Source organism: Mizuhopecten yessoensis, unplaced genomic scaffold, assembly GCF_002113885.1.
Source record: "Mizuhopecten yessoensis strain PY_sf001 unplaced genomic scaffold, ASM211388v2 scaffold9425, whole genome shotgun sequence".
Lineage (NCBI taxonomy): Eukaryota > Metazoa > Mollusca > Bivalvia > Pectinida > Pectinidae > Mizuhopecten > Mizuhopecten yessoensis.
In genome coordinates this window covers 213,245-228,021 of record NW_018408041.1, presented here as the reverse complement: position 1 = coordinate 228,021, position 14,777 = coordinate 213,245, and the positions used below count along the sequence as shown (strand labels likewise).

The window sequence follows — 14,777 nt, the reverse complement described above, 5'->3', positions numbered from 1 at the left end:
GGCAGACTTGCTTTAAATCTGCCGGAATCAGATGTTAATTAGGATACCGAGTTGAAGATACTTTGGACTTTTAAGACTCTGGCTAAATCTGTTACCGCGGAAACTTTAAACATAAACGCAGATAATTGTTTTGCTGGTTATATAAAACTTGATATAGTAAAGTATGCAACCAGATGCGTGATGGTTACATGTCAATGCCGACGCTTATACCACGGAATTAGATATCTAAGTCCGTGCCTATACACACCATTTTATAAGCATAATATAGTGAAAATATAAATCTTAACTCTTAAAAGTGACTTGTATTTTCAATAATACAAAACATTTCTTTTGATAATTTTATGCGTTTTAGGAAAGATTCAACTCGTGGTCAAAATCTGAATGTAAATTGTTATCATTTTCACCCAGACGGCATGTAACCAAACAAATTCACCCGATATATGGTACCCTATGCTGGGAGAGCTATATTGCCGAACTACAAAGGAAATCTTGGTAAGGGTTACATTACGACTACACTTTTATCAGTCATTTGCTTTTAGATGTTAGTGAAGTCCATGAGTGTTTTTCTTATTGTCATTGTCACTGATGCACGCTGTCTCACGCTGTGTACAGTAACTGTTTGTAACCCTAAGCTATGTAAGGGGGTAAATAAGGTTGGCGTTGTACACAGTAACAGCGCTTGGTCAGTGTAGTTTACAGTAGGGATCTCACCGTAAACCCCGCAATAATCGCTTCATCGTGAAGGATAACACTATTGGATTGACGTCTGCATTTTTGTGTCAATCAAGGAAAGATATTGTAATTTTGATTCTGCTTATTTTTTTACACCAGCTGTCATAGTTTATTTTTTGTCTCGCATGACAATATTTACAAACGGCGTAATCACTGGTAATGATAACCTTAGATTTGATAAATAATTCTTTAGCAAGAGAGCAATGCAAGTAAGACTTGAGAAAATCAACACAGTAAGATTAAATAAGGTATGTCACTATAACATCATGCTGCAATATTTGAGATGGAAATTCTCTCCACAGTGAGTGAGTGTGGAATTGTCTCGCATTTATGAGATTGACTTGCATGTTTATTTTTATTAACAACTTTTGCTTGAACAGTGTTACATTTGTTTAGTTTGAGAGGCTTCTCATCAGCCAAAATTTGGAGGATTTCGCTATAAAAGTATAAATCAAAAACCATTTAACCAAATGTTATGTATTGCATTGTCTGTCATATAAACAAATAATTGTGATTTTCAATCGTAAAATTGAACTCTAAAAATATAATGTTTTAGATGGCAAAATTGAAGTGCATCCAAGCATAATGTATACAGGAGTCTTGCAAATGCAAGACATTCAAATATTTTAAGAAAGTCCAGGGAACTCTGATGATATGATACTACCACTAGGTAATGACATTTTTAGGTCACCTGAGCTTTAAATAGCTCAATTAAGTGACCTATTGCTATCCGTCTTCCTCCGTCGTGCGTCGTCCGTTAACATTTTACATTTTCAACTTAAGCTGAAATACCTGCTAAGGGATTTCATTAATATTTCATGGGAAGGTTACTGAAATCTCCCTGACCAAGTGTTGTTATTTTTCGGGTCGATCAGAAATCCAATATGGCCGCCACGGCCGCCATTTTGAAAAACTATTTCAATCTTAAAGTCAAGTTCTGCTGGGCCGATTGAACTGAGACTTAGTAGGAATGATCGACTCATGCTCCTGACAAAGTTTTGTTATTTTTCGGGTCGATCAGAAATACAATTTGGCTGCCATGGCCACTATTTTGAAAATACCTATTTCATACTTAAAAACAAGTTCTAATAGGCCGATCTAACTGAATATCGGTCTAGGAAAGATCAGCTCATGGTCCTGACAAACTTAAGTTAACGTTATACTTAACAATTTTTACTCAAATTGGTACATATTTCAACAACAAAAATAAATCCTGTAGGACTCAGGTGACCGTTAAGGCCCATGGGCCTCTTGTTATAAATGTTGTCCAGTGGCAGCTTTTCATGAGAATATATTTGTTCTGGATAACATTAGGCAGTCACAGGGACCCTAAACTGTATATATGCAGGCAGCAAGGGGAAGCAGCTTTGAACATATGCAGCTTATGCCATACTGCAGCGTCCGTCTGTCGTCCGTCAACTTTCCCTTTAAAACGCTACTACTAGCCCTGAGCGGCCAAGAAGATTTTGACTAAATTTGGTCTGTAGCATCCTTAGGCCAAGGTGACTCAATTTTGTATAAACAGTGGGTGTGGCCCCCCTGGGGGCAGAGGGGCGGGGCCCAATTGGGAAAATAGAGGTAAAACCTTTAAAATCCTTCTTCTACTGTAGGGATTAAGGGATTTTATCCTAATTTAGTTTGGAGCATCCAGGACATAGGGGTGGGGCTCTGTTTGAAGTTTGTTCTCTCGCTATATCTCAAGTACTGGATTGATCTTTCTGAAAGTTCATATGTACTACTACTTACAGCTAGTATTCGTACCTACCATGGAGTGCTATATCTTTACTTTATACCAATTATTTTAAACATATTCAGGTGAGCGATACAGGCTCTCTGGGCCTCTTGTTATTCTAATTTATCTATCACATCCCCATAGGAATTATGACTGAGTTTCAATTACATAGTGCCAATACTTTGTCTTCATTTTATTATTTCAGGCACAGTTTCTGGTGCCATTGACATCCAAATGAAAGTTATATGTGATATAAATTAAGAAGATTTAAGTTTCAATGTCAAATGCTGTGTTACTGTGGCCAGATGTTGAGACATTAATAAAAACACAATTACTTATGACATCTTGATAAGCCATCTTACTTATCTAGTAAATTCTCGCTCTGTTGTAGTAAGTCTTCGAATTAAGATTTGTATACACCATATAGATGACAAGTCTATGTAATATTGATAATTTTAATGATTTCTTCTAGATGTAATGACATTTCATTAACCTGATTAAATAAAATCACATGCTAGTTTGCTAATCAAAATCAACTGAATCTTATTTTGTTTTTAGCTCAGTATGAGACATGCATGGACTTTCTGAAGTGTATGCTATGCTACTGGTATGGTATTTATTTTTAATATAAACAAATAGATAGCTAAATAATGTTATAATTATTACATACAAACACTGGTTGTTTTCAGTTTCAAATATTTCCCCCTAAGCCCTGGGTTCAGCCACTCAATCAACTAATAGCACTAACATACTGTAGTATAAATTATACGTAATACCTTTTGTATCAAGGAAGAATTTGATTCATAAAATTTGTTGTTATCTAAAAGAAATGGAAGATAAAATCAGCTACAAATATTTAAAAAAAAAAAGTTTTATTAATTTTACTGAAGCCTTGCAGTTTATTAACAAAATAATGAGACAAATATTATTGCTAAGCTGACATGATCCCGGGCTAATTTGATAGATTGTACTTCCTCATGCATGGTAAACATACCTGTGACGTTTGTGTCTGATTTGTCATCACACTTGACTGAATGATAATAATGGATTAGACAGTGATAAAGACCAGAGGAAACACCAGCAGCTATCTTGTCTATTATGGTGACCATGACATCTGGACACTTACGTCAGGCATGCCTCAAAGCACACGGCTTCAAAACAGGCCCGTATCACAGCAAATTATGCACACTTCTCAAATAACTTATGCAAACTGTTATTTTGATTAAGGAAGTAAATTTAAAGTATTTTTGAGTATTAATTTTCCGAACTTGATTTTATAATTAAAGATTATAGAATGGAATAACATATTTAAATGACATATATTAAAATACTATGTAAATTTGAAGTTGTCTGGTATCAAGAACAAGCTATATAGCTATAGCCACCTATTCAAATGAGCACATTGTATTCAGTTTGATGTGTTAATTACGGTCTGTAATCTATCATAAATGTGAACAACAATTATGAGTATAATGTATGACATGTAATGCATTAATATATTATTATACCAAAATAACTCTTAAAAATATTTCTTATACCTATTCAAAATGTTTTTAACAAGTTCATTATAATTAGGGTTTACTTTGATGTATTTATATATATAATCACAGAATTAGTCCGTTTAGTTGCTTTCTAAGTCTGTGCATTAATATGTTCTAAAAGAAGAGTTATACATGCCATCACTACTGTACAATAATAAACTTTTAACATGCTATATATACCTTCATAACCCATTTTTTTGGTCACTATTTGTCTGTATGACTGTAAACTATGTTTAGGATTGACATTATCAGGGCCTTTCTGTTGACTATAACATGTGTTTAGGATTGACATTATCAGGGCCTTTCTGTTACAAGTATGTTTAGCCATATTACATGTATCTGTCAGTTGTGTGTAGCTCTGCTAACAATATCCTAGATAAAACTCTGACAATGCAGTCATCATAATCTTAAGATTGCAGACAAGTAATGGTTAGATAATGTGTTGAGACAGGTGTGATAAGTTTTTTAGGTCACCTGAGCTCTGCTCAAGTGACCTATTCCAATCGCTTTCCGTCCGTCGTCGTCCATCGTTCGTCGTGCGTCGTGCGTCGTGCGTAAACTTTTACATTATCAACTTCTTCTCAAGAACCAGTGGATGGAATTTTTTCAAACTTGGTCAGAATCATCCTTGGTAGATGAGGCTACCAAATTGTAAAATTGGGATTTCTACCCCACCCCTAGGGGCCAGGGCGGGGCCCAAAAGGGAAAATTCACCAATATTTCAAAATCTTCTTCTCCAGACTCAGAGGGATTACAGTCATTTTCTCTGCATGGATGGAAAGAGCATCAGGGGCTTTATTTAAATTGTAAATTTCAGGACCCCCGGGCTATCCGTTCTCCCTTGGGGAGGGGGTAAAGTTTACTATAGTTTATATAGGGAAACAACACTTTTGGGTATATTTTGACAATTTTCTGTTGGAAATTATTTTTACTTGGTCAGAATTATCCTTGGAGGAGGGAGATGGTTTTAAATTGTAAAATTGGGATTCCTACCCCAACCCTAGGGGCCAGGGCGGGGGCCAAAAGGGAAAATTCACAAATATTTTAAAATTCTTATCCTTTGATGACATGACAAGTATTGTATTTCATTTAGTTTACATGCTGATTTCCACATCAAATCTATACTATAAAATAAAGTTACCAGTACCTATGTTATAACTCAGGTAACCGCTAAGGCCCTTGGGCCTCTTGTTTTGTTTGTGGTTGTTTGTGTTTGTGGTAGTTTCTGTAGTGGACCTGGTATTAACAAACCCAAGTGTCCACTTGTCTACCCCAAATTTATGACATTGATTCATAAAGATCTTATTAAGTAATATATAATATATGATAAAGCTTAAATATTATACTTTAATAAGAATCTTTATATATATAAGTGCCATTTACCTGTGGGGTAACATGTCACGTGGTTTTGGTGAAAACCTAACAAAGACAACTTTTAATACCGCCATGTTACGCTGTTACTACAATAAATGACAAAGGTTGACTGCTGACTGGGTTTATTTTTAACCGTAAATGTTTTTATTGTGGTTTTACAGGGCCATGGGTAGTGGTGTGTGGATCGAGATATATACAGTGGGTCAAGAGAAAGCCAGTCTCACACACTGGTGAGAGGATCACCATAACAAAGAAAGGACAGCAATGACAATTTACACGCCCAATCAGGATACACTGGCAAAAACACTTGCTTAATTTTCATTGAAATGCGCTTTATTTACAAGTGACTGAAGCCACCGGGCGGACTAGAGTCAGTGAAGTGGAACCACTGAGTTCAGCTGTTTGTCTAGCTAGAGGTGCCATTTGTTTTGATGCTCTGATAAGCCAGAGGTACATATGGCTTTGTGTAGATTAATGCTACACAAGTGTGCATAACTTTCTGATGACCACAGTATGTACGGGCAAGCTTAAAAATCTCAACTTTTATAAGACGGATATGTACTTGGTGACAGCCAGCTGGGATTGAATAGGGCTTTGTCAGCCTACATGGACTGGCAGCTATCCTCCATGGCTGTGTCCTATTTCAGTGTTTACATTTACTATAAACACTGACACCTCTGTGAAGGGGATATAATTTAGTTATTTAATCTGCAGTTTGGAGAGGATATGACTGTGTACATGAACCCCTGTCAAGTAGTTATCCGTCAACATAGAAATTTAGGTCTGGACCCCATCTGACCAGGTAAGATTGCTCGATCTCTTTTCCTTTCTTTTGTATCAGTAGTGTTTACATATCTGTGTAAGTTCAAACTCTGCTATTAAATTCTAGATATGATGGAAAGATATATGGATATACTTCAGCATATTCCTTTGCAAAATGAACATTTTTTGTTTGTGTACCTCGTATAAATATGTTATTGCTATTTCCAAAGATGATATGGCCAAATTTTAAATCATAAAGTTTCTGAACTTTCAATAGGAAAAGCCGTTAATCTTACATGGATTAATCTTCTATCTGTACTGACTTTACAGGGCATTATATTGGTACCAGCTTTATTGCTTCTCAAGGATCATGGTTGTATTGGATATACTGACCATGGGCATTGACCACCATTGTGTTTGATGTTGTTGGCATTATCAATATGAGTAAGGAAGATCGACCAGCTGTGTATCCCCCAAAATTAGAATCCTATAGGACTTCGAGAGGTGAAAGTTCACATTCATCAAATCAGGCCTCCAGTGCTCATTCAAGGCCTTCAACTGAGTCCCAATCTCACAGTGGTGCTAGAAGAAATTCTGGGAATTACCCTGATATTGTTGACAGTGATAACTGTTTTTTGCCATCAGAAAGTTTTACAGATCTAAGAAATACAATGGAATCTCAAAATAGTGCATCAAATCAAACCAATAACAGGCCTAGTACTTCTACATCAGGTGATTCAAGTGGACAAAGCACAAGGGCAGCAGCACCACAGTCACCAGGAGTGGTCAGCGAACATCGAAGGTCAATCAGTGCAATTATAGATCACCAAATGCAACAGGCATTAGAACAAAGTGTGCAAACCCATAACCTCCAAAGGGTCAGCCCTACCCAGGGGCTGTACCCTGCCATCTCTAGCTCTTCTACAGTCACAGCAACCACATCCACAGGAGTGACAGGTTCTACCCATATCAGTACACATGACCTCAGTGCAGGAATTACCCCAGGGGTGGATGCTGGTCGCGAGGCCCTCCCCGATATCTTACATTCCCATGTGATACCTTCCAACCTTGCTCCCTCGGGTCACCATGGACAACCTCATGGTCACCTCCCACCTGGAGTTGATCCACGTGTTTACACCTACCACCAAAGCCAGGGACGACACCATTCACGGCACCATCGTGGTGGTCGATCCTCACGGGATAGGCGCCGCAGTCGGTCTCGGAGTGGGTCACAGACAGAAGAGCCTTGCAAGGCTGGTTGTATGAACTGTTTAGCTGCGTCAACATCATTTCGATGGATTCTTGTGATCCTGTCATTATTAGGGGTGTGTTGTGTGGTGACTGGAATTGTTTTAGCAGCTCTCCATGCTGCAGGAAACAGTTTCCTCTTCCTGGCCATCATGTTCATTGGTAAGTCTTTCAGTAGTCGTGACTGAAAAATTCTCTTACAGTTTAAATGGTATAGGACTGCTCTCACATACAAATTTATTATAATAATTTTCCCTGAGATGCTTTGAAGTTTCATTATAACAGTATGCATGAAATATGTACCAGGTGTACTGAAATGAAAGTACATATATTGTTTCTTTGACAGATCAGTTCATTACGTGTAATAATTGTAGTACAAATATAGGTGTTATACATGTGTATGTTGAACACATATTATCCCTCAGGATGTCATGATAGATCAAACCCCAACCCCCACCCTTCCCCGCCTCCAGAATCCATAGAGCTCTGTTGGCATTGTAGATTTTGTTTTTTTGACAAGTTTTTACATGTGTGAGGCATTGCGTAACACAAGCTCAATTAGATAAAGTCTAGACTGTGTAATGGTTATGTAAACAATATACATAGAGGGCTTCTCATTGTGTCTGTTATGGTTATACATGCTGGTGGCTACCTCGTTGTGAGTACTCAACACCAATAGTACATGTGGACGCTTTGATATTTGTATAAGAGATCTTAATTATTTTATGGTCAAGTTTGTTCATCGGTACAACAACGACTAGTTACCAAGCTGGTTATCCATACACACCAGGTAGACTATAGTACATCAGTAGATACTTGTACGGCTTTTACTCACTTTGCACTTGTAATATAAGCTGTAGGTAACATATAAAAAGCTATAGGTTACATCATACTTGACAACTTTTTGAAATTTCCATGGGGGATATTACATGTGCTCACAATTAAAAGCATCAATAAAATGTGTTTAAGTACACCCCAGGGAAAAAAATAGCACTTTTAAATGGCATCGTTTGAGCTGTTCTTTCAGGTGAAATCATCAGATCTTGGGAAATAAGAATAGTTTAACAAATTCACTGGTTGAAAATGCTCACTTTTGGGGTCTAAAATCGGGAGTCTTCCTCCTAATTAGGGATTATTGACAAGTATGCACTACATGTAGCTATGTATGATTGATATAACAACCTAAAGGTAGTATTATTGTATGTGTGTAGGTATAATGCAACATAAACAGCTTATTGTCGGTGGGGCACAAATATGATTTATCACCTATAATATATAAGCACCACATCTTGTTACCATAGTCTGTAATATAGAGTACATGTTTATTATGAAATTTACAGGTAGTTTACACATTTAGCTGCGTTTGTGTTTTATCAACATCTCACCTTAATTATTTCCTTGTTAGTTGACAGTAACAATTAATGTACCAGCTGAGCTGGTCGAACTTGTACCGTGATGTTATAGTGGATCTAACATATTTTACTTGTACAATGGTGAACTTATAATTAAATACATGATGTGTTAGTGGATTCTGGATCTGCTTATATTACAGTACAGCTTTAAGGTGCCTGTGAATTTGTCCTGTTGCAGTTTTAATGGTCAGGAAGAGATCCCTGAAAATATACTGCCATGAGTACAAGTATGGTGGCTACGCCTCCCTTAACACTGTATTGGAGGCTTTTATGTCTCTGGACAGTTAATGTTAGCAGTCACTGGCTTTGTACTAATTGGGTGAGGCCATCTGCTCGTATTGGGTAGCTGCCTCGGGTTGACAGCCATGGGTGGACAGCCATGCATGGGTAGACTGTCTCAGGTTTCTACTTTGTGTCCAGTATGGCGTGGATCTATAGCGTAGCTGGTTTTATAGATAGAATCACAAATCAATTATTTGTTGGTCAGCAAATCCAATTAGCATAATTGTGAGTGTTACTGGAGTAATGTAACTGGTAATTGCTATACATGCATGACCACTGTCATTTCAACTGACCACATTATTACTGCTTTTCATGTTACCACTGTAGGTTCAAATGAAATGATAATACTATATATCTATTCTTCTATGATAAAGTGTTTGATTCAATGAGTGTTTATTAATTCAATAAATACAGATAAATAACAGACGAGAGGTCATTGGTGTGTCACACATAATAACCTGTACATCCACCTCACAAATTAGTAGTGGTCACTGTCCAACTGAAGGTGGTCAAATAAAGGTCAGCATAAACATCTGTATTCAACACAAAGGTACTCTCTACTTCAGAGCTTACATAATATAAAAGATAGATTTAAAGACCTGTATTAGAGCACAATGTTATAGTGTCTAAGGGTCCTAATATTGTAATGACAAGCACAATGGCCTGGTGATCCCTACCTACATAACCTATACTGTTATGTGTGTGATAAACATAGGGGTTATAATAGGCCCGTGTGGTCAGTTCTTTGAACACTGACCCAGTATTGACTGGCCATTACCTATGTGACCCTCATTATAAATTATGCAATTAAGATTAAAGTATAGAAGGATTGTTGGTTATAGATAAGGCACACTGATATCATTAGACCTACACTATAGAAAACACTTAAATTGTTGATCAGGCATACCCGTATGACTATGGGATACACAATCTTACATTCTTTACGGGTCTACCTGTGTAACTAGGATTTTTATGTTGACCACCTGGATTAGCAGAATATGTAGAGTCATACCTGGCTTCCCAGGTGTATGTCTTAATCTAGGATATCAAATAAGCTTCAAGGATTCTGGCTTTGTGAGATAATATTTAACTCGGTGGAAAGCTTGATATTAACCTCATTTAAATGGTCATTATAAACCGAAAACAGAAATATCACTAGCAGACTTAAATCTTAATATCTAAATCTTCCAGATATCTTTTATGTATTGTAAAGGAAAATATTTAATCTCGAGTCAGAAGGAGATGAATGGATTTTGTTCATGGTTGGTCAACATTAATTTTACTTACTTGACTTCTACGTACTAATCTATGTGATGCATTAGAGCAGATGTTCTTTTGTACCCTGTAAAGAGGAGGTCACATTTGAAATACTTATTATATCAATGATGCTAATTGATACGATTAGCAATAAAATGTATGTGGTACCAATTTTCAATGATTTGGTTAAACAGACCTTGACCTCACCTTGGCTTCCTTTCTTAATGTGAATACCTCCGTTCAAAAATAAACCTTTCAATAAATTAAATGCCACTCCGCAAACCCATTTTCTGATAAGTTTACAGACAAATACCGATATTCACTATATAGCTAGTACATGATAAATTAGGACACAGTGTTACAGCTTATATCAATGATGATAATTAGGTAACTATACTTACATGGTTATGGTGGTATTCTGGATCAGCTCAGGTGGACAGTTTTATGTGACATCATTGTCAGAAACAATGTGTGAAATTTGCAGAAAATATTTTATGATTAATTCTTGTGACCTTTAAAGACACAATAATCTGACCATTCCAAATTTTAGATGTGGCCCAATTACAAAAACAAATCAAACGATGATTGATATGCAATTTTATTGCCAGTTAGTCCCCACTTTGTTCACACTTTGTCGGTGGTGCAGACTTTTGTATGCGAGTGCCTGTTTGGATGATGTAGGATGAGCGTTCTGACCTGACAGCGAGTCTCCTGCCCCACCATATACAGAGTAACTGCCCTTTGTTCATCATGCATTCTGTCAACACATTTGCCAAAATTATGTGTAGACTAATTGTTTGGATGGTACATAATGATATTGGATATTATATTAGTGCCCCACTTTATATAGCATTATTACTCTTTGTTAATTACGAAAGTGTGTCCAGATCAAGGTGAGGACTAAAGATTGCTCACTATACTTTCCATTGTTTTGCTTGACACATGACTGTCAAAACATATTAAATTTGTTCATTGTGATATGTACCATTGTCTGTGATCTATAGATTCAAGAGCTCTGTAATTTGTTTATTTTGATTGATCATGTGTGTGTATAATGAGAGGTCTACCAGGCCTCTTCTATGTCACTCCTTGTTTAACTAAGGTCCGTATGTATCTCCTTCATTACAGAAGAGCAGAGACTTTCACCAGAAACTTTGATAGATGTGTAACCTTGCCTGAGGGTCCCCCAAGATACACTCATCCCTAGTCCTAAACTTCAAATACCATACAACTTATAAAAAACCCACCCGATTTCCCATTCTTACTACAAATACTTATGCACACAAAATGGATTTCAAAAATATTATCAGGTACCTGATAATTGTTGTTTATTGAACAAAAGTCTGCTTCGATAAATAAGTGACTGTGGGTATTATGTTTGTGGTAACACAGGTACAATATATAAGTGACTGCGGGTATTATGTTTGTGGCAACACAGATACAATATATAAGTGACTGTAGGTATTATGTTTGTGGTAACACAGATACAATATATAAGTGACTGTGGGTATTATGTTTGTGGTAACACAGATACAATATATAAGTGACTGTGGGTATTATGTTTGTGGTAACACAGATACAATATATAAGTGACTGTGGGTATTATGTTTGTGGTAACACAGATACAATATATAAGTGACTGTGGGTATTATGTTTGTGGTAACACAGATACAATATATAAGTGACTGTGGGTATTATGTTTGTGGTAACACAGATACAATATATAAGTGACTGTGGGTATTATGTTTGTGGTAACACAGATACAATATATAAGTGACTGTGGGTATTATGTTTGTGGTAACACAGATACAATATATAAGTGACTGTGGGTATTATGTTTGTGGTAACACAGATACAATATATAAGTGACTGTGGGTATTATGTTTGTGGTAACACAGATACAATATATAAGTGACTGTGGGTATTATGTTTGTGGTAACACAGATACAATATATAAGTGACTGTGGGTATTATGTTTGTGGTAACACAGATACAATATATAAGTGACTGTGGGTATTATGTTTGTGGTAACACAGATACAATATATAAGTGACTGTGGGTATTATGTTTGTGGTAACACAGATACAATATATAAGTGACTGTGGGTATTATGTTTGTGGTAACACAGATACAATATATAAGTGACTGTGGGTATTATGTTTGTGGTAACACAGATACAATATATAAGTGACTGTGGGTATTATGTTTGTGGTAACACAGATACAATATATAAGTGACTGTGGGTATTATGTTTGTGGTAACACAGATACAATATATAAGTGACTGTGGGTATTATGTTTGTGGTAACACAGATACAATATATAAGTGACTGTGGGTATTATGTTTGTGGTAACACAGATACAATATATAAGTGACTGTGGGTATTATGTTTGTGGTAACACAGATACAATATATAAGTGACTGTGGGTATTATGTTTGTGGTAACACAGATACAATATATAAGTGACTGTGGGTATTATGTTTGTGGTAACACAGATACAATATATAAGTGACTGTGGGTATTATGTTTGTGGTAACACAGATACAATATATAAGTGACTGTGGGTATTATGTTTGTGGTAACACAGATACAATATATAAGTGACTGTGGGTATTATGTTTGTGGTAACACAGATACAATATATAAGTGACTGTGGGTATTATGTTTGTGGTAACACAGATACAATATATAAGTGACTGTGGGTATTATGTTTGTGGTAACACAGATACAATATATAAGTGACTGTGGGTATTATGTTTGTGGTAACACAGATACAATATATAAGTGACTGTGGGTATTATGTTTGTGGTAACACAGATACAATATATAAGTGACTGTGGGTATTATGTTTGTGGTAACACAGATACAATATATAAGTGACTGTGGGTATTATGTTTGTGGTAACACAGATACAATATATAAGTGACTGTGGGTATTATGTTTGTGGTAACACAGATACAATATATAAGTGACTGTGGGTATTATGTTTGTGGTAACACAGATACAATATATAAGTGACTGTGGGTATTATGTTTGTGGTAACACAGATACAATATATAAGTGACTGTGGGTATTATGTTTGTGGTAACACAGATACAATATATAAGTGACTGTGGGTATTATGTTTGTGGTAACACAGATACAATATATAAGTGACTGTGGGTATTATGTTTGTGGTAACACAGATACAATATATAAGTGACTGTGGGTATTATGTTTGTGGTAACACAGATACAATATATAAGTGACTGTGGGTATTATGTTTGTGGTAACACAGATACAATATATAAGTGACTGTGGGTATTATGTTTGTGGTAACACAGATACAATATATAAGTGACTGTGGGTATTATGTTTGTGGTAACACAGATACAATATATAAGTGACTGTGGGTATTATGTTTGTGGTAACACAGATACAATATATAAGTGACTGTGGGTATTATGTTTGTGGTAACTTTGATAGACGTAACACAGATACATGCAAATTGCTGGTGATTATAAAGGTTTATTTACGGTAACTTTACTGACTTCATCCTTTCCACTCATACAGAGTTGATTACAGGTATACTGTGGCCCTGTACCTGTTATGTACCTGCAATACAGGTACAGCACATGTACACCTGTACTTACCTGGCAGCCCTAGGCTATTTATATACAGATCGTGTTGTAATGGATCCAGATCACCTGTTCACCAACTTAACACAAACCAGCCACAGCTTTCCTCAAGATACCATCAGCTCCCTAGGGACTCGATCAATGCCTTATTGGAAAATAGTCTGTCATTGTCAGCAATAGAATAGATTTACCCTTAAGAAATAGATTTAACATGTAAGTAGAATCAAGTCATAAGTTACTGTAATCCAACATACTAAAACGAGAGACAGAGGATCTAAACTATATATTAGGTGTAAAGGAGGGTCAACAGGGAACTAATAAGGTGTAAAGGAGGATATACAGGGAACTAATAAGGTGTAAAGGAGGGTCTACAGGGAACTTATAAGGTGTAACAGAGGGTCTACAGGGAACTAATAAGGTGTAAAGTAGGGTCTACAATTGCAAGGAACTAATAAGGTATAAAGTAGGGTCTACAAGGAACTAATAAGGTGTAAAGTAGGGTCTACAAGGAACTAATAAGGTGTAAAAGAGGATATACAGGGAACTAATAAGGTGTAGAAGAGGATATACAGGGAACTAATAAGGTGTAAAGGAGGATATACAGGGAACTAATAAGGTGTAACGGAGGGTCTACAGGGAACTAATAAGGTGTAACAGAGGGTCTACAGGGAACTAATAAGGTGTAAAGTAGGGTCTACAATTGCAAGGAACTAATAAGGTGTAAAGTAGGGTCTACAAGGAACTAATAAGGTGTAAAGTAGGGTCTACAAGGAACTAATAAGGTGTAAAAGAGGATATACAGGGAACTAATAAGGTGTA

At 36.3% G+C, this 14,777-nt stretch overlaps 1 protein-coding gene across 1 annotated transcript in view; it reads left to right on the top strand.

Moving 5' to 3' along the window:
* Window positions 1-413: 413 nt before the first annotated feature.
* LOC110458082 overlaps window positions 414-14,777 on the top strand; it is a 35,991-nt gene continuing 21,627 nt past the window's right edge. The window contains exons 1-3 of the mRNA XM_021509648.1: window positions 414-492; window positions 5,541-6,181; window positions 6,472-7,551. Of these exons, the coding sequence (XP_021365323.1) occupies window positions 6,582-7,551 (970 nt within the window). The 5' untranslated portion in view covers window positions 414-492; window positions 5,541-6,181; window positions 6,472-6,581. The remainder of the gene's footprint in view (window positions 493-5,540; window positions 6,182-6,471; window positions 7,552-14,777) is intronic.